We start from the raw sequence: 22,008 nt of genomic DNA on the forward strand, positions 1-22,008 counted from the left end.
TTTGAGGAGGCCACAAGGATGGTGAGCAGTGACAGTGCATGCATCAGTGACACTGTACCTCTTGTCCACCTCTTGGAGCATACGCTGCGTGGAATAATGGACAGGGCACTTGAGGCAGAACAGAGGCAGGAAGAGGAGGACTTCCTTGCCTCTCAAGGCCCCCTTTATCCAGACAGTGTTCCTGCTGTGCCACCCATCACACAGGAAGAGGATGAGGAGGAGGAAGAGGATGATTGTGTCAGCATGGAGGTGGAGGCTGGCACTCAGCATCAGCAGCAGTCTTGTAGGGATTATTTACAGTCCCAAGAAACCCGTGGACTTGTACGTGGCTGGGAGGAGGTAGCTGCGGATCATGTTGTCCTTAGTGACCCAGAGGACACCGGACCGAATGCCTCAGCTAACCTACGCTGCATGGCCTCCCTGATCCTGCAAAGCCTGCGGAAGGATCCTCGTATTCTTCGGATCAAGGAGAGGGACCATTACTGGCTGGCCACTCTCCTTGATCCACGGTACAAGGGTAAGGTTTCCGACCTTATCTTGCCATCGCAGAGGGAGCAGAGGATGAGACATCTCCGGGAGGCCTTGCAGAAAGGTCTGTGCAACGCGTTCCCAGAGACTGGGAGGTTACAAACTCCTGGTCCTGGACAACGTGTTGCTGAGGCATCGGTCAGAAGGAGCGGTGGAGAAGGTGGCTGTCTGACTGATGCTTTCAGACAATTTTATAGTCCGCAGCCCCAAGGTATGATCGGTTCCAGCAACCATCGCCAGCGTCTGATTTACATGGTGCAGGAATACCTAGGGGCAAGGTCAGACTTGGACACCTTTCCCACCGAAAATCCTCTGGCTTACTGGGTCTTGAGGATGGATCACTGGCCAGAGCTTGCACAGTATGCAATTGAGCTTCTGGCCTGTCCTGCATCCAGCGTTCTTTCGGGAACGCACCTTCAGTGCTGCTGGTGGCTTTGTTACCGATCACAGGGTGCGCCTGTCCACCGAATCAGTTGATCGACTGACCTTCATCAAGATGAATCAGTCTTGGATCACCCACAGCTACCAAGCACCTGAAGCTGATGTAACCGAATAATTTTTTTTGAAATATCACATCCCTTCAAGACTGGCTATGCTGATGCTGAGTGATTGTCCTGTTATATTGATTGTCTATCCTCTTCTTCCTCCGCTGATATGTTGGAAGAACATTTCTGGTTCTGGGTGATGCCATCAGCCCAATTTTTCTGCCCCTGTTTAAAAGAGGCGTTTAATTACAATTTTTGATGCAATGCTTTGCAGCAGGGCTAATTCCTGCACTAAAACTAGAGTATATGGGAGAGGTTGCAATGTGGTGGCACCAGCACCAGTGCCTAAGGCCCAATTTTTCTGCCCCTGTTTAACAGAGGGGTTTAATTACAATTTTTGATGCAATGCTTTGCAGCAGGGCTAATTCCTGCACTAAAACTAGAGTATATGGGAGAGGTTGCAGTGTCGTGGCACCAGCACCAGTGCCTAAGGCCCAATTTTTCTGCCCCTGTTTAACAGGGACATGTAATTACAATTCTTGATATAATATTTCACAGGAGGGCCCGTTCCTGTGCCCACCCAGAGTAACTGTGAGGACTTATAGTGTTGTGGCACCAGCACCACAACCACCAAAGGTCAATTTTTCTACCACTGTTCAACAATGGCATGTAATTACAATTCTTGATGTAATCGTTCACAGCAGGGCGCTCCAGTGCCCACCAAGAGTCACTTTGAGGGCTTACAATATTGTGGCAAAACCAACACCTTGTTCCGCCATTTCTGCAGAGCATATAGGGCAGGCCCCTACTTTCAAACATCCAACTTACAAACATCTCCTACTTGCAAACGGAAGGAGACAACAGCAAGTGATATGAAAAAAGATGTACGACAAAACAAATTATACAGGGGTGATAACCCTTCCCTATGTTTTCCAAAAAGCTTAAAAATAGTTTTTTTGACTGGAGCTACACTTTAAAAATGTACCAGTTGAAAATTACAAACAGATTCAACTTAACACAACAAACCTACACAGTCCCTGTCTTGTTTGCACCGCCTGTATACTGCTGTTCTGAATATCTCGGGCCTGGGGGCCACACGCATTTCCTTTTTTTAATATGGGTACGGGGTTCCCCTTAATATGCATACAAGACCCAAAGGGGCTGGTAATGGGCAGGGAGGGCTACCCATGCCATTTTTCTCAATGATTTTCAACCATATTGCAGGAACCAGATATAACATTAAAACCGCAAGCAGTTTTAAATGATGTTATTTCCGTTAAATGTCATTTTGTGCAGGGACTTTTTTAAACACGGGAAACACGTGGCACTTCACAGGCATACTACAGACACCCCCAGGCACGATATTTAAAGGAATATTTCACTTTTTTTTCACTTTAATCGTCATTAAAATCAGTGCTCCCGCCAAAACAGCCATTTTTAAAAACATTTTAGGCATTGACCCATGTCCCCTGGGGCAGGAGCCAGGTCCCCAAACCCTTTTTAGGACAGCATCTTGCATATTAGCCATTAAAATTAGCACTTTTAATTTCGAATGTTCGAGTCCCATAGACTTCAATGGGGTTCTAAAGTTCGTACGAATTTGGGGTCCGTTCGAAAGTTCTGGTGCGAACCGAACCGGGGGGTGTTCGGCTCATCCCTAATTAGCAAGTATGGCATGTCACATTATAGATAGACAACAAACAAGGAACAGGAAACCTTTGACATACAGTATGTTCCCAGATGGTCATGTCAGAAAACATTCTTAGCATGCTTGTTTTAGCTACCTAAAAGATCCCAGGGAGATCATGACACAGGTTTGAAAAATACTGTTTAACAATAATGTTTAAAGCAGCAGTTATAGCACAGTTCTGTATTTTTACTTGTTAATCAGATCCATTTCTTTATCCCCTATTACTTCTGAACTGGCTGTTTTTCATTCCCAGTCTGGCCCTACTTTCCTGCATCTCAGATGAGTATTAATGGATAAGTCCAACAGAAAAATATGTATTTTGTCCCAGCTGTTGCATCCCTGTTGTCTAGTGTTTGCAATCAAATGAGTTAGCTGGAATTTTGAAGACCCCCCCCCCCCTTCAAAATCTTACTTTCAGTAGTATGGAGTTCTACAAAAGGCAACATTCCCTGACCAACATGTGGTCTAAAGCACAATGAGACAGAAGTGGCTTTACACTAGTGGTTTATGATTGTGCACCTTGAATTTTGTGTACTGGGGTAAATAAGGCAGGTGAAGTCTACTTTCTCCACTGCCGGTGACACTCATCCGCAGTGGCACCTTCAGTTGGAGAGGAAGTCAAGAGTAACATAGCTCCTCTTTGGTTTCCTGGGTCACTGGGGAAGCTATCCTATTGGATGCTGCCAACCCATGTGACTCCTGCAGCCATCTTGGTTTAGGCAGAGCCTTTTTAAGCTCCTGGTTCCCAGATTTGTTGCGCGTTTGCAAGTTGGTAGAGTAGAGACAGTAGGTACCCCAACTGGTAGGGACAGAACTAGCATCAGAGAAAGGTTCCTGATGAGGAGGGAAAGTGTAGGGTTTGCTGCTTCTCTGGACACCTGGCTGCTTGGGTGTAAGACAGCCAGGCTGCATTCTGCCCTTCTGTACAGGCCCTGCCAGTCTGGCTAAAACCTGCTCTCTACACACTGTTAGACCTGTGAGTGTTGCTGGCTGGGCTGCCTCCCCAGCACGTTATTTGTGAGCTTTGTTTGTTCAATACAAGTTCACTGCACTGGGACTGTGTGTGTTATAGCCACTGCACCCCACCTACAATGATATATGGTTTAGGTGCACATTAGGTTGTCATATACATTGAGAAGGCCCCTCATAATATGACCTTTGGCTGTCAAAGATAGACTGATATCTGGACAGATACCAATATTTTCTAAAGCAACAGGCAGGGATGAGAACAGTCAATGACCAGGACCCTTTATATGAAAATGAATGACCTCTATGTAATATTAAGCTTCTCTTTACTGATCCAGGTGCTCATTATCTCACCTTAAAAGTTTAGACTTGGCTGAAGTCATACAAGCAATGCTTGAAGTCAGGGTTATCACTTTCCATTATTGGGTTGTTTATGTGGGTCCTGCTCTCATCACCCATTCCGCCAAGTCAGAAATTCTCTGGGCAGGTGCAACAGCTAAAACATACACATCAAGGGTTTGTGTTAGTGTCTTTGTCCTTTCCCCTATTCATTCCAGAAACATTGTTCTGACTTTTTTTTCCCAATTCATCAATTATCTACTGAAATAAAGAATGTTTTATTTTTCCTACTACCCAGGTTACAAACTTCAAAGTGCAGCCTGGCATTCCCATTGTTTGGGGATATACTGTACATATAATATAGAAAAGGAACATGGCACGATCTATGTTTGATCTGTGGAATAAAAGACGATTGTGTATGTGTACAATGGATTCTTTGTGCCCATATGAACTCAATCTGTCTTGACAGGTGTGCTAATATTAAGAACAGCTTTCTCCAGGTGTACAATGGAGAGAAATTCAACAAGGCTGTTTTTCATAGTATTTTGCTACTAAAGGGCTTTGATTGACCTGCTCCTCCAGCCTTAGCCAACAGAAACCACAGTGTTTATATCTTTCAATGTTGAGCGTTAACAAGCTTGAATCAGCTGTAAAGCAAAAACTTTGTACTTTTATTTCAAAAGAGATTATTTGGAAGTCTAATATTATTCAAGAAGGCAAAGGGCTCCTAGAACAGTGCATAGGGAGAACATGCAAACTCCAGGCAGGTGGTGTCGTGGTTGGGATTCAAACCAGCAATGCTTTTTACTGCTAGGTGAGAGTGCTAACCCCTACACCACTGTGCACCCTAATTGGTATTGATCTGTATGCTATTGCATAGGCAGGATAATTGACCGATAACTATGGTATCTCTTTATCTTTTTCTGGATAAACAGCATTTAAATATTTTAGAAATAAAATAGATGTTGCTATTTTTTAGTATTATTTTTTGTATGTTTGTATGATGAAGATATATTTACAAAGTTGCACTCTTTTAGGCAATATGCTTTGATAATAGCACTCTATTCTTCTGCAGCTGATGAACGAAGCTCACTTTTGGCTAACACAGCCCCATTAAGCGCCATACCGAGTGATCTGTTTTACTATTAGCATTAATAACCCTGCAGATTTTTACACCTTGCAGTACTGTTTGTTGACAGAATACATGTCACTGAAAGCAGATTGTGTTACTGTTGATACTGCATGAGCTGTGTGTGACCCAGTCATCTGATTTATGGACTGGAATGCAGCTGAAATAGGTTCTGTCTTTAAGCCCTGCACATTTGTTGTGTTTTTTTCCTGTTGCCAAATTCATTTTATAGGCACAGATGTCAGGCTGTTCATCCCATTACTCAGCTTGTTTATAGGCCCTAAAACACAAATAAAGTTTTCCTTGACTAGGGACTCCTGCTTCATAGGTTGTTATTTAGTAAATGTGAAAAGTATAGTAACCAACAAGCTGATGACCATTCAACCCTTTTTGTTGTTTTGGCTACCTTAAACTTACCAATGTATGCTTTTCATTGTTGTGACTACTCTAGACCAGTGTTTCTCATCCCCTTTTCAGTCGAGGCACCCTTTAAATTTATAGACAATCTCAAGTCACCCTTTAGAATTATGGACAGTCTCGAAGCACCCCATTCTAAAATGTAAAAACCTATTCTAATATCTTAAAAGTGTTGTTAAGCCACTCTAACCTGTATACACCATCAACACTGCCTCCTATTGTAGTTTCCCCCTCTGTGTGTGATTTATAAAAATAAATGCTGCAAATACCTAATTTCACATGCAGTCACATGACCAGCCCGCTTTCTCCTTTTCTCCTCTGAGTGATGCAGTGGGCGGGGCTGAGATTCCTCTGCTGATGTCAATCTGGAGGGGAGGAAGAGAGGAGGAGAGAGCTGGCTGGCCATGTGATCGCAATCTCAGCTCTTAAATGAGGTATTTCCAGCATTTATATATTTTTTTAAATCACATACAGAGGGGGACACTGCAACAGGAGGCAGTGTTGATGGTGTATACAGGTTAGTGTTATGAGAGCAGCAGGAGGGGCGGCTCACACACAGACAGAGAGGGAAGGGGAGAGGAGGACAAAGGAGCAGAGAGGAGAGCAGATATCAGGCTGCTGATGACAGAGGCATGTACGTATACTGACCACGGTGTCTGGTCTCAGCAGCCATGATACACTGTGGTCAGTTTACAGAGGGGTGTGAAGAAACTGGCAGGATCAGCCAGGTTTTTTAGGTGTTACAGGGGGCCAAATGACACAGGACAAGCACTGTGTCATGGATGTTGCTTTAATGGAGCAGAATCTTTTTTTTTCAGGTTAACAAACGCTTTAAATAATGCAGCAGTATCCACACATAGGAACCCCAACGTTAGAGGTGATTTATTCTTCCAAAGCAATTACACTTTTGCACACTGGTACTGACTAGTATTCCAATATTTCTCTTCTCCCTATATAGCTCTTCATCATTTAGCTAATGTCACCCCAGTGCTGAGGGAGAGGGGCACAGGAGGGTCAAAGAAGGATACTTTGGAGGCTGATGATGTCATTGGTTGTTAGGATTCCCCCCTGTAGAAAGGCACCCCTGAAGAAACCTCATGGTTGAAAAAGGCTGCTCTAAACTAACCAATAAACCCGGTTTAATGTCTTTTAAACTAGCTGCTCTTGGTCATTGAACAAGTTTGAAACCTGGAGACAACAGCCCTAACTACACCTTCAAAATATGGTCACCAAACCTACACATTTACCATAAATTTTGATTAAACCTCTCATGCTTGGGCTTCCACAATTCCAGAAATGACTGCATGAAGTAGACGCACAGCATGCAATTTCAAAATGGTCGAGTGAAAAAATGCTACTTTACATCAGTGTTCCTTGCACCACCCGATAGCAGCCCTATCCATTACCTTGCCCATTTCACTCCTCGATAGTGAGAAAACGAATTCTGAAATAATTACTTCCACTGAAGAAACTGCCACTTAGAGCACCCACCATGGCTAGCCATGAGACCAAATTTCCATTTGGTTGCATCATTTCAAAAGCTGAGATTGGTTTATCCTCTCCTTCAACAGAGATCGTGGTACCAAATACCTAGGCATTGACTGCCAAGGAATCCCAAAACATTGGTTTCTGCAGTGAATATATTTTTAGACTTCAGGGAGCAGGATGAACAAATGAGCTAGTGGATATCTTCTTTGACTGTAGACCTACTATAATATATAAACCTGAGTTTGTATGTTATTATTCTCTATGGCAAAATACAAAGGATAATAAGGCATGTATAAGAAATAAAATAAAGTTTTTTTTTTTTTTTAGGTCATCCACGTTTTTTCAATCAGCTCTCAACAGGACTGGACGTTATTGGTTTGGCTGGAGAATGGCTGACTTCAACAGCAAATACAAACATGTAAGTTAATATTTTTTTAAGTTAATTTTAAGGAAATTGTATACTTTTACTGAACTTGAAACAAGGCTCCCTGGCTCGCTCAAACTGGTAGGCAAGAAGTGGCCAATTTGACTAGTGTTCATCCAAAACATACAAATAACGATATACATAGAAGTCTCTAAACATGATCTCCTCTAGGGCATCTATGTACATTGCAAGGGTTTTAGCTAACTTTGTTGCAGATTCCTAACTGTTTCTGTTCCTAAGAAATAACTGTTTGTTTCCCTAAATCCTTTCTCAGACTGATTGTGAATAAGAAGGGTCAACCTTCATTAAACCCACCAGAGCAAATATTAGTGTTCTAATGAGGAAAGTTACACATCTGCATCCTTTCAGTAGACAAGCCTTAGGTAGTAATTCACCAATGAAATTCCTATTGCAGGGGATGCCTGAAATGTTACTTCCTAAAATCATTCAGCCAATCAAAGAAGCACAAAATGTACATTTGAGGGGGTATTCAGTACCCCAGTGCTGTACAGAATGCCTTCAGTTTGCCATGTAGCATTTCATTTTTTAGACAGTTGTATAAAATTGCAGGGGCTGTAGATTGAAATAGAAAAGTAATTTTCAATATCATTAAATAAAAAAATGGCTTGTCTAGCATTTTTTTAACAAAAGTCAAATTAAAATCTTTACTGAGAGGAATAAGAAGGCAGTTATTGCTAATCACCTTCCTAAAAGAATTGGGTCCCTTGGAGTGTGGGTCCCCAAGAAGCCACTCAGACTGCCTTTATTATAATTAATTACTGTTTCTTCCCCTGAATGCTCAGTCAGATTGGGCTACTGTCATTCTAATTTGGTTCACCATATGGGGTCAGTGTTGGCTTAGAAGGTTTGACAGAAAAAGAATCTTAAAAATGTTATTAAACTATAATTGTGTATTTAGTAAGTTCAAAGAGACCCTTTTGTTCATTAAGAGTTATTTGACAATGTATTTAAAAGGCACTCCCGACCCAACTAGACGGACCTTACAGATGATTCCATGCTGCTTCTGCCTGCGCTGCCTGAGTCTGGGTCTATGGGGAGTGCTAGCGTAACGCCCTGCGTCATGTAACAGTGTTCAGGCCTAGGAATTGGCTGCTAGACCTGTGCACCCCTATACTCAGAAGTAATAAATTTTCTATCTGCTGGCAGCAAAGGAAGGAGCGTGGACATGGGATCACCGGTGATGGTAATTGGGACATGGGAGCCCTTTAAGAACAAACTTTCACTTTGTCTTTTTAAGCATGCACGAAAGTCAATTCGAGTGAAACTTTTATTGGAATACATAATACTGGTCAAAACTTACCATTTTCCCTAGACAGATCTGGGCCACACATCAGGCAATTGTAACATGAAATGTGTGTAATAAATAAATTCATAAGTATAATAAAATATGCATTATTTTATGATGTAGTAAGTAGTAATTTCAGTATCCCATAAAACAGAAATAATTTTTCACATAAATCACTTTACAACAGCCAGAACAGTGAAACATAGTGGCTCAGTGGTTGCTATGGGTTACAGCACATTGCATTCTTCCTTATTTATTAGCCTTGATTGCTTCTTTTATAAAGCCCCTGGTAATAATGGATACTGATATTAATGGTTTAGTAATAAAGTTGAATAGCTACATTAATCATAATGCAACATTTTTATCTGATATTGAAAACTATTTGAGTAATATGTTTTTTATCACCAACTACAATCTATGTGGCAAATAAAGGAAAAGTATATTGTAACTCTCTGAAGCATTTACAGCCTGTGTGGTCAGGTCATTCAAATAAAACAGCTGGTGGCAATTTGAAATTGTATATTGATTTGTGCATGGCTTGAAAAGAAAACAAATAAAATCTAAATATAAGGCATTTGTTTAACACAATCTTTTCCTGTGAGCTGCACTTTTAACTAAATGAGGAAACACAATTTGAATTGTTATTGGCTCAGTCCACCCAAAATTCATGTTTTCATCTACTTGTGATGTCCCAGTTTTTGAGTTGCCGACTCATGCATGCCTGTTGTGTGATGTGTGATCATTATGAGGGGTTCTCAGACCCAGTGCGCGAGGCTCCACCGTTTAGCCACAGGAAGAGGGCACAGGTGCATCGTCCAGCCTCTATGAGAGGCTGATAGCTGCTAGGGCTGGACGTGGCTGGGCAATGCACCATTGGGTACTTCTGGTTTAGGCATTATGCACCCAGGGATGAACGCCTGAAACACACTTCTTGCTTTCCAGACATGTGTCCCTGGGCACATACTGTCCTAAATGGAAGTACTGCTGAGTGCACTGTCCACCTGCTGCAATTGTCAGCTTCTCAAGTTTGATAGGCTCCTTGCAGTGGGGCTGGATGACGCATGTGTTTCCTCTGCCCACAGCTAAACACTGGAGCCCTATGCATCAGAGATAAATACCCAGTGTGCATGTGCCTTCCCGTTGGATATTTTATTTACTTTATATTATCAAGAATGTAACATGAATCTCTAAACCACATACATATATAAAAAGCCAGTGCGTGACTTAGGGTGAAAACTCTCTTTTCTGCTGTGGTAAGTTGCGGAAGTGTGCACATTAGCTTAATGCATGTTAAATGCATTAGCCCATTGCAGTGCCATTCGCACTGAATGGCACCCAATTAAATAAGGCAATGCATCTCTAACACAATCGTGTATCACACTACTGTGTGTGCTAGTGCTCTGTGTTACCCATAATGGTTCATGTCCCTTTTATTGGGCATTTTGAAAATAAAAACACCTTAACACGTGCTTAATGCAATGCACCAGGACAGCAAGATGTGTATGGGTCCCTATCCCACCAGGCTACACTTATTCACAATACTGGTAAATAAAGCAACCAATTCAAGCTTAGGTGGCAACAATCTGGTAAATCTATCACCATGTAAAGCCGCGTACACACGGGCGGACTGTCTGGCCTACTTAGTCCGCCAAAACACATTTCAGCGGACAGTCCACTCGTGTGTGGGCTTCAGCTGACTTTTTCAGCGTGCAGTCTGGCGGACTAAGTATTTCGGAATGTTGGAAATACTGTCCGCTGGACTCGCATTTGGGCGGACAATCCGCCCGTGTGTGTGCCAGTCCGCCGTACTTTTGAAATGAGCGGACTTTTCCCGCCTCATTTCGAGCAGGTATCCAGGTAGGCGGGGCCCACGACGGAGATGTCGCTGGCCCCGCCGCCTGGTATGGACTTAAAGGGGAACCCCAACCCCGAAAAAAATCGGCGTGGTGGTCCCCCCCAAGTCCACAACAGACCCTTGTCCGAGCACGCTACCCGGCCGGCCAGGAAAGGGGGGCTGAGCCGTACCAGGCCGCGTGCCCTCATGGTGACCCCGCCCCCTTACGATGTCATAGTCCCCATGTGACATCAACCCATGTGACCAACCCATGTGACATAAAGCCATGTGACACCGCCCCATTGTCCCTATATAAGTGGCAGCGGAGCGCGGCCCTGGCATTCCGGCCGGAGAGATCGTCGAGGCAATATCTCCTGGAGAAGAAGAAGAAGAAGAAGAACGTAAGGCGACGGCGGCGACGGCGGCGACTGAAGACCGGGCCACGGCCTGTAAAAGAGCTATAAGAAGGCGCGGTGGCCCGGCAGAAGAACCGAAGAGGGGGACAAGACCCCCGAAGTCGGGAGAAGAGGCCGGCGGCGAGGAAGAAAGCCGGACTCCTCCGCTAGCAAAAGAGCTACAAGAAGATAGCGGAGGAGTCCGGCAAGAAGACCCCCGAAGACGGAAGACCCCCGGAGCTGTGCAATAAAATATTTTAACCCTGTGTTGTGTTTTTTTTGTACTTTTTTTTTCACAGGTGAATGGGTAGGGGTACATTGTACCCCATACTCATTCACATAGGGTGGGGGGCCGGTATCCGGGGGCCCCCTTATTAAAGGGGGCTCCCGGATTCCGATAAGCCCCCCGCCTGCAGACCCCGACAACCAACGGCCAGGGTTGTCGGGAAGAGGCCCTTGTCCTCATCAACATGGGGACAAGGTGCTTTGGGGTGGGGGGGCCGCGCGGCCCCCCCTTTCCCAAGGCACCCCCCATGTTGAGGGCACGCGGCCTGGTACGGCTCAGAAGGGGGGCGCTCGCTCGCCCCCCTTTCCTGGCCGGCCGGGTAGCGTGCTCGGACAAGGGTCTGTTGTGGACTTGGGGGGAACCCCCACGCCGATTTTTTTCGCCATTGGGGTTCCCCTTTAAGTCCATACCAGGCGGCAGGGTCAGCGACGTCTCCTTCGTGGGCCCCGCCTACCTGGAGACGCGCTCGAAATGAGCGGACTTTCCTCCGCGTGTGTGGGCGAGTCCGTTCATTTCAAAAGTAGGGCGGATAGTATGGCGGACTTAGTCCGCCGTATTAGTCCGCTCAAAAAGTGCCGTGTGTGGGCAAGTCCGTTCATTCGAAAGTATGACGGACTGTCCGTCGGATTGTCTGACGGACTAAGTTGGCCAGACAGTCCGCCACGTGTGTACGCGGCTTAAGGTTTAAAAAGGGTGCAATCACAAGCGATTCAGAAGCAATTCGTCATCCCACACAAATATTTTCCAGCACTTTGGAAAAGTTCTTTTTAAAGTATAGCTAAAAGGCAACTTTTTTTTTAGTTTTGGATAGAATGGAGAGGAATTAAAACACCTGTCAAGTTTTTCTTGTTGTCTGTATACTCATTAGGCTTCCTCCTCCTTGGGTGTCCTGCCTATTGTAGCCATTTAAGCGGAGTTCCACCCACTTTTAGAACCTTGTCTTAAAGGAAAGACGACCCCTCCACCACTCATTTTTGGATAACTTTTTTTTTTGAACTCACCTTTAATGAAGTACCCTTGTGCGGCGAGATCGAACCCCCCCCCCCCCCCCGCTGTCTTCTGGGGGACCTGTGTGTGTCCCAGAAGACAAGCTGGCCATTCACAAAGCGCAGCGCGACTCCCACTTGCGCAGTAGGAAACCCGGCAGTGAAGGTGCAAGGCTCGGCCTCAAGGGGGCCGACATCGTGGGCTCCCTGGATAGGTAAGTGTCCTTATTTAAAGTCAGCAGCTACAGTGTTTGTAGCTGCTGACTTTTACAAAAAAAAATTGGTGGCTGGAACTTTTAAGAGGGAAAGTGTGAGAAAATCCCAAATATTGGGTTGCCCCCAGAGCAGAATTAGAGTGGAGATCCTCCAATGGGGACACTAGTTATGGTGTCACCAGGGACAACCAGGCAATCCTTCTCAGTTTCCTCTCACTTCCGGTTTTGGCTATGGAAATCTAAGGGAAGATAAATCTCCACAATAGAATACAGATGTCAAAAAAAAAAAAAAAAGAACTGACCAAAGTTATAGCCCTCCCCTACTTTAACTAGCGCCAATTGTTTTCTTTTCTATTAAGAAATGAGAACCTGCATCGGACTTACACCAAACCAGCTAGGTCAGGGTGATCTGCCTTCTTCTGCCTCTCTGGGGAACGATCAACAGGTCCCAGTGGACATCAAGTCCTCCAGATCTGCTGATTGGCTCCCTTTTTGGCCAATGAGCACGCACGTGCCCCTGCTATCTATTGCTATCTATTGCACAAAATAAAACACAGGTACGTTGTTTCACGCAATAGAGCCGACCTGCCGCAGTATATATGTGGTAGGCGGTTGGCAAGCGGTTAATAGGGTTCAGGTTCAAACTTTTGTGATGTTCGACAGTTCTGGCGCAAACTGAACTTGGGATTGTTCGGCCCATCTCTAATGGCCATTATGACTACTTACAATAAACTTTTCCTTTGCGGCTGGGGTGTCTCTTTAAATACACTTGAAGATTTCTCTAGGCATGCATTGTTTCCTAAATGTATCAATGCACAGAAAATGATAAAATAGATTATTGTATCCATTTTAGATGATCTCGCTAATTGTCTGTTTCTCTTTCCTCTATTCATTTGACAAAAGTGCCATCCTTATAGGAAAACAGCACAGAATTCTTGTTGATCATTAGAACTCTGCACTATACTCCTAAATTAAACTAATTAATAACCATATTGATTCTTTTGCCTTACTTTTAAAGATGAAATGCAGATGTGCAGGTTGATCCCATTAAATCTATAGCATCTCTCACTCACTGTAAAAGTAGTACATGACAGATAATCCTACAACGTATGAAGTCTTTCCTCTTCATTAGATGGACATTTAAGCTGGATACATGTCTTTTTGTTTTTGTCACGGATAATTAAAAAAAAGTCATCATCTATAATTACTCCTGACAGATATCGACTGAGCCGAACTGTAAAAACAAAGTTGTCCTTGGGGGTTAGTAGATGGCAGACACTACATGAATAATTGCGTTTGATGTTTTTTATTAACTGCATTCAATAGTTTTAATTAGATTTGGGCAAGTCATTGCGTAAAACCTTAACCCTTGTGATGTCAATTCTATTCCACACTATGCCATTTTTAGCCCCCCTGTTGTTGTGGGATATGAGGTCTGTCAAAATAAATTAGCCTTCCATCCAGAGTCCAAAGTATGTGTAACTAAGTTACCCTTGAACATCTCTTTACCTTATCCCCATAAATAGCAGCATGCAAGGCACTGGAGCCATGGCTGCTGCAGGTGTAACTGTAGAGATGCTAATAGCATTATAAAGGTCTTAAAGGGTCAATCTGGTGAGAAATATTTAGCTATAGATGGAGCTTGAAGACTGAGCCAGGTCCTGAATTCTTATATCTTGGATATGTCTACAACAAAATCTCCCTGCTTAATTCCCAACCCTGTTCCTGTCCACCTAGAAGCTTTGGATGTTCTTTCCAAACAATTTTAGATTTTCCTAGCCACAAATCTGTATTCAAGCTCCCCTGTTACATTCTTGATAGTATAACATTTTTCAGAAATGCTCAGAACTAGAATCAGTGATATAACAAACCATCAGATAGTTTGAAATGTAACTTTGACCAGACTGAGGACATTTAAGTACCGTATTTACATCTTCTTCAGGAGCACTAAAAAAAGCTTTCAAACAGACCCTCACTGGCCTTAATACATGCAGACACTGTGGAGCAATTAATTTCACAGCTGAAGCACTGAAGTATTTGGAGTCATTCACTCAGCTTCTCAGCTCGCCCCACTTCTTCATTGCTTCTGATTTGAAATTTGAGGATGGATTGCTCCACTGTGCATGCAGCTACAGAGGTTAGCAATGCCTTGTTTTAAAGTTCATCTAGTGCTGACATTGCTATGAGGAAAGCTTATAACTAGTCAGAACAATGATGTGGTAAAGTACAGGCTTCACATTTTGTTTCTATTATTAAATCACTACACTGTTGGACCTTGTAGTTTCTGAGCAGCTGGAGGGCTGCAGGTAACTTGTTTCTGCCTTACTACTATGTTTCACATATAGAACAAAAGTATTGACTGATATGTGAGGTCTTCCAAAAGCCAACATTGATGTTCAGTTTCTGGTGAATGTTTGTGCTGCAAGCATTGCAGTAGGGGAATATGATTACCATGCATAAATACATAGGTGGTACATATAGTGAACTTAGGGGTTGATTTACTAAAGGCAAATCCACTCTGCACTACAAGTGTACTGCAAGTGCACTTGGAAGTGCAGTCACTGTAGAGCACTGTAGATCTGAGGGGAAGCTCTGCTGATTTTATCATCCAATCATCCAATCATGTGCAAGCTAAAATGCTCTTTTATATTTTCCTTGCATGTCCCCCTCAGATCTACAGTGACTGCACTTCCATTTGCACTTTCAAGTGCACTTGCAGTGCTCTTGTAGTGCAAAGTGGATTTGGCTTTAGTAAATAACCCCCTTAGTGTTATTCACTTGCAGGTCATTACAGAGGACAAGGGGCATGTCTGGAGGAAAAGAGATTTAACCTCCACAATCAGAAAAGCTTCTTCACAGTAAGGCCGCGTACACACGGGCGGATTGTCTGCCCAACTTAGTCCGCTGAACCGTGTTTCAGCGGACAATCCGCTCGTGTGTGGGCTTCAGCGGACTTTTTCAGCGGACAATCTGACGGACTTAGTCTTTCGGAATTTCCGTAATTTTGTCCGTCCAAACTTGGTTTTGTCCGTCCAAACTTGGTTTCAGCGGACAGTCCGCTCGTGTGTAGGCAAGTTGGACGGACTAAGTATGGCGCATGCTCAGAAAGGATTTACACGGCCGAAGTTTGCATTGCAGTGTATTGGACGTCGTTTTTCTAGTCCCGTCGTACGTGCTGTACACGTCATCGCGCAAGTTTTCAGCAGACTGTCTGTTCATCGTGTGTGGTCAAGTCCGTTCATTCAAAATTTGGACGGACTGTCTGTTGGATTGTCTGACGAACTTAGTTGGGCAGACAATCCGCCCGTGTGTACGCGGCCTAAGAGTTGTGAAAATGTGAAATAGACTTCCTGAAGAACTATTTCTGACCTACTCAGTAGATTGTTTCTAAAAAGAGCTGGACACATTGCTAAATGCACAAAATATAACATGATATTAACATTTATAGGTAATAACACCAAGGATTGTTTATTTTGTGGTATATCCAATTGCCTCCTGAGGGATCAGGAAGGAATGTTGACAAAATTGATTCTAGCTTTATTTTAATTTTTTTGCCTTCCTCTGGATCAACTGTATTTGATTGTGTATATGGAGGCTTTCTGTTTTTTCTGTTGGTTGAACTAGATGGACTTATGTATTTTTTTTCAACCTGACTAACTATGTAACTATAGAACTACATAAGTAGCAAACAACACTGGAGTTTGCAGGTATCCTGATGAATAAAGACAATTTACCGTATTTATCGACGTATAACGTGCAATTTTCCCCTCTGAAAATCAGGGGGAAATCATGTGTGTGTGTGTGTGTGTGATATGCTGATTCCTGCTGCCTTGGAGTGGAAGGTGGGGACGCTCCCACCCTGAATTACACTCCTGTGTATCCGGCGCTCAGTCACACACAGTCCTGCCCTGCTGGCCCAGCATTGGACCACTTTTCTGTCCATCATATGAGCCGGGCCGGACTGTGAGTAACTAAGCGCTGGATACATGGGAGATTGAGGATCTGTGTAATCCAGCACTGGTGAGGCTGCAACGATTGGCAAAGGCGAGTCTGCAGATGGACACTAAACAGGCTACAATAATGGGCATGTTAGAGGCTGCAGATTGGCACTAAACAGGCTGCAATAATGGGCACATTGGAGGCTACAGATGGACACTAAACAGGCTGTAATGATGGGCATGTTAGAGGCTGCAGATTGGCACTAGACAGGCTGCAATAATGGGCACATTAGAATCTGCAGATGTGCACTAAACAGGCTGCAATAATGGGCATATTAGAGGCTGCAGATGGGCATGGATCAGGTTACATTGATGGGCACTGGTGAGACTGCAGATGGGCACTGATAAGGCTGCATTGATGGGCACTGACCCTCATTTTAATTATTTTTTTTTTTCCTGAAACTTCCCTCTTAAAGTTAAGGTGCGTATTATACGCCTGTGCGTGTTATATGCCGATAAATACGGTAGTTTGCTGTGAATTTTTTATGACATTATCATTTATTTTCAATTTAAATTCAGAAATGTTTTTTTCATTTCAGTTTTTTTTTTTTACATGCAGCAGCAAAGACCTTTCTTTTTTTGTAAGGTTCTTTATAAGGAATTTTCTTATTAAATGATATAGATCTTACCTGGCTTTTCTGTGTATTTTGTCTATGCAGGTTTACCTATGAAATTGCTCCAGTTTTTGTCCTGATGGAACAAATAACACTACGGAAAATGAGAGAAATAATCGGCTGGTCTGGAAAGGATGGAGATGGCATTTTTTCCCCAGGTAAGTTTTGTGGATGACTTTATTGCCGTGACAAGTAATGGGGAATTTATTTTCAATATGAACTGCACATGGAATGCTCTCAAGCACAAAATCTAAGAGTAATAAAAGGAAAGCTAAAAGGCATGAATTCAAAAGAACTGGAAAGGTTTGATATAAATAATGTGAAGACACTCACACTGACATCTAGAGAGATGTAACATAAAAGAGTCACACTACTTCATAATAGTGATTATGACAATCATAAATGAATATCTAACAATTGCAATTAATTGCAATTAATATCGAAATACGAGGTAATAAAAATAAAAATAAATATAAAATAAAGTCCATGTGCAAGTACAAATATGTGAAACTGAAAGCATTTTGGATCCTCTTCTTAAGTTCTCAAAAAGGTCTGTGCATACAGTAGACATCCATCACCATTAAAAGATCCAAGCTGTGACACCGCCACCTTAGTATAGGAAGAATGCAGGCTTACCATCTACACAGGACCTGCTAATTAAAGGTCAGCCAGGAAGGCATCTTACCAAAAAAACCCAGACAGGGTCTTCCCAAAGCATTCCTAAAGCATTCCCTCAGAGGCAGATGTTTGGTCAGTAATGAGCATCCCAGCATTATCCCTATAGGCTCATTCCCAAAACATCAAAGAGAGTACTCCAAATAGTTTAAAACCTTTTTACTAGATTTATTTAAAATGCAAGATCTTTGCAGTCCCAGCGAAATCTAAGAAGCCACTTGGAGATTCAGCCCTACAGATCCATCCCTACCTCAATTATACATTATTATCAGTAGATTTAGAGTTTAAATTTACCTGTCAGGTCTCTTAAACTTTTAAAAGAAAACTGTCCTTTTTTTCAATGAGTGAAAACACTTTTAGCATGGCTTTTAGGCCAATCCCCATATACCTGTCCAATGAGAAAGCCTTTACTGACCAATAATGCATTTATAATGGACAGATAGATAGTAGGTGGGTAGAGATTAATCTCAAAGACAGGAAATAATAGTAGAAAAAAAACTCAGCTTTGGCTCCTCTTAGACGTGCTTTGCCACATCCCCTGGGCAGAGAAAACTTGTCAGGAGGTGTGGCCTAGGAGGAGCCAAAGCTTAGCCCGTTTACTACTATTATTTCACAGTAAACTGTGGGTGTGTGGCATCCTCACACTACATGGATAGCATGCTTTCTGGATGAGCATTCCAGACGCTAGGCACCCTTTTGAGTTGTGGATCACTGGATTGGTAATCTCTGCAACTTAGTGCTCCAAGTTATAACAGATCAAAGAAAGGAAAGGTGAGTCTTTAGCAACAACATTTTAAGATTTTAAGGATACCAAAACACAACACAGATATAAAATATATCAAAATTTTATTGAAAACATTCATTTAAAAATGTACATATTGTCATTATACAGTGTCCATACAATTATGGAGAAATGCAGTAACTCTAGCCATGTGATGGCTTCTTCAGGACCCTTATACCAAGTACTGCAAATGTAATCACTATGAATTAATAATAGTAATATTTAGACAAACAATTGATAGCAAACAAAACAACAATATAAGTAATACAACACAGAACTGACATATCTCACATATGTAAACCAACCAAGGTTTCCCTTACTTGAATAATGATAAATATCTTAAAATGAAAAATGGACTCCAACATCAGGAGGGCATATAGAGAGAGAGATTTGGTGAAACCACAAAGGAAAGCAACAGGACTCCAAAAGAAAGCCTGACTGAGAGGGAGATTTTTAGTATAAACCAAATGTGTTAAAATAATTAACCTGATTTTGCTAGCCAAATTCATGACCTACCGGTATATCCACCAACAGTGGATCCCTAATTTCTGAAAGCTGGTATGAATCCCCAACTGTATTAATTCTAATTCCAAAGCTGACAACAGGAACAATTCTCACAGGGACATAATGCCAAAATGCCTAAGACAGATACAAAAGATCAGTTTAGCAAAACATATTATACCAGCAAAATGACAGTCAGGACAAAGGCTTAGTTACCTTAGTTGTAGTTTCAAAGAAGTACATCTGCCCTCTCCATAGTGAAGGCCATGGCCTAAATTCATGAGTGGATGTCCCTATATATCCCTTCTACCTTCACCAGGTGGAAGGGGTATATAGGCACATCCACTCACAGATTGCAGTACTTGTTATAAGTCTCCTGAAGAAGCCATTGCATGGTGAAACATGTAGAGCTGGAGTTACTGCATTTCTCCACAATTGTTTGGACACTGTATGACAATATGTAAATTTTGTAATTAATGTTTTTAATAAAAAAAATTATATATTTTATATCTGTGTTGTGTTTTGGCAACCTTAAAGTGCCATATCTCTCTTCATCCTTAAAATTTTGTTAGCTAAGGGTGGTAATGCCAATGGCTTTCTGACATCCAGCAACCCATTGGCATATTCTTTAGCAACAAAGTAAAACCACTTTCAGAGGGGAACATAGAGGTGAGTTATCTGACTTCTAACGGTACTAGCAAACAGCTTGTGGCCCCTATTCTTAGATAGGGGTCTAGTTTCAATTTTTTTTAAAGTTTCCCAGGTTTAATGTTGTTCTTTGTGAACATGAGAAGCATACATAAACCTACACTGGTTGCACTACCATCTTCTTATTTATGTACATTGGAAGTATGACTAGAGTCTTCCCAAAGTACATACTGTAGCTTTTTAAAGTGTGTCAGGGCAAAAATAAAAGCATTTGCAAGACTTACACATTTTCCCATATTTTATCCATTTAAAGAGCATGCAAGTACAGAGAGATAGCCGTTGATCTGCCAGAAATACACATCTCTTATTTTCTTTATTTTCTTTGTGAACTGAAAGTGAAAGAACTGGTGTCAACCCTGCCCTGTTGTTAAACTACAGAATCCCTCTCGCTCTTCTCATCTCAATGACATATGGACAAATTCTTCTGCAGTCCATTATAACAATAAGGAGATTTTCTTGAGATAACATAGGTAGTATACACAGGATCCAGGACAACTCTTGGCCCTCGTTCACATTGGAGTCATTTGTCATCACCTATTGATGGTAATGGCACCATTCCAAGCAGTGTAATGCCGACTTTACGGCGCCGCATTGATTTGTAAAAGTAGTTCCTGCACTACTTTTGCCTATTTCAGGTGCAACTTCAATAGATATCTGTGTATGAAGGCGCACAGATGTCTTTCAAGTAGCACCTGAAATGACACTGACTTGATACTTTGAAGTTGTGCTACTTCAAATGAAGTAGCACGATTTTAAAGTAGCATCAATGTGAACCAGGTCTTATTGTTGTAGCACTAACCCCCGAAGGAGCTGCTGGTTTGATTGGGCTTACCGATACCTTCTTCACCTTGATTTGTGTGTCTAGGGGTTCGCGTGGTAGATGGCCCAGAAACTTTAGAGACTGACGACAGATCCACTTAAAGGGATTTTTATTTGCAAAAACGTAGTTAATGAACAGTCTCTCAGTATAGGATCAGAGAGTTAGGAAGAAAGTTCAGGTACTCTTAGTGTCAAAGTCAATAATAAGGAATTTGCTTACTTTGAATACAGAGAATAGCCATTCACAGCTGGATGTTCACTCTAGTTGGATACTCCCTTTCTCACAAGGCTTAGCAGCCAACAAGGTGCACAAATCAGGAATAAGTCTCTGCCACAGACTTTGTTGTAGAACATTAAAAAGGAAACTTGAATACTTGTAGAACACTCGCGTGGTACCAGTATCTTTCAGCCGTTTCGGCGATACCCACGAAATTGGATTCACTTAGGTCCTTCAGCCCTACTAGGCTCTTGCTAAGAAGCCAAACCACCTCCAAATCCTTTCCTTAGTTTCCTTGACTCGGGCTAGCCAGCCCTGAGACATAAAGTCGGGTGGAGCCGCACTCCAGGCCATAGCCTTCCTGGGGGCTGGTTAGGAGGACCAGAACCATGGAGTCAGTACATACTTCTGGACTGGAACCCCCGAAACACATGACACCCGCATCTTAAGTACCCTCTCCCAGAAAGCACAGCAAGACTGACACTCCCACTGGGCTGGCTCCGAGAGAAAGTAACCTTAAAGCACCCAACCAGACTGTGTTTCCATGCCTGCCAGAAGAGACAGTGCCCCCTATGGCCAGGCTGAACACCCTATAGTCCAGTCAGACTGATGCTGAGGTCAAAATTTGGAATAATTATACCCAAACCAAACTGCAGTTGAGGTGTAACATTAAATTTCAAAAACATAGCGCGTGCTCTTCAGGAGCCGGCGCTACATTGTCTATAGTTACATAATTACATAGCTAGTCAGGTTGAAAAAAGACACAAGTCCATCCAGTTCAACCATAAAAAAACAACAAATAAATAAAATAAAAAATATCGTACAATCCAATATACCCAATTATATACCCACAGTTGATCCAAAGAAAGGAAAAAAACCCAGCAGATCATGCTCCAATTTGCTACAGCAGGGGAAAAAATTCCTCCCTGATCCCCCAAGAGGCAATCGGATTTTCCCTGGATCAACTTTACCTATAAATGTTAGTACCCAGTTATATTATGTACATTTAGGAAAGTATCCAGGCCTTTCTTAAAGCAATCTACTGAGCTGGCCAGAACCACCTCTGGTGGGAGTCTATTCCGTATTTTCACAGCTCTTACTATGAAGAAACTCTTCCTCTAGATGTAAAGAGCACCCCCGTGTCCTCTGTGTTGACCGTAAAGAGAATAACTCAACACCAAGTTCAATCACTATATGGACCCCTTAT

At 42.6% G+C, this 22,008-nt stretch overlaps 1 protein-coding gene across 3 annotated transcripts in view; it reads left to right on the forward strand.

The window, feature by feature from the left end:
- The window catches only part of GAD1 (glutamate decarboxylase 1), a 184,682-nt gene that overhangs the window by 118,331 nt on the left and 44,343 nt on the right, over window positions 1-22,008 (forward strand). For all 3 annotated transcript variants that reach the window (XM_077447979.1, XM_077447980.1, XM_077447978.1), the window contains 2 exons: window positions 7,370-7,460; window positions 17,146-17,258. In XM_077447979.1, coding sequence (XP_077304105.1) covers window positions 7,370-7,460; window positions 17,146-17,258 — 204 coding nt within the window. The remainder of the gene's footprint in view (window positions 1-7,369; window positions 7,461-17,145; window positions 17,259-22,008) is intronic.

Source organism: Lithobates pipiens, unplaced genomic scaffold, assembly GCF_037356315.1.
Source record: "Lithobates pipiens isolate NorthernLeopardFrog02 unplaced genomic scaffold, aLitPip1_a1.2 Scaffold_22, whole genome shotgun sequence".
Classification (NCBI taxonomy): domain Eukaryota; kingdom Metazoa; phylum Chordata; class Amphibia; order Anura; family Ranidae; genus Lithobates; species Lithobates pipiens.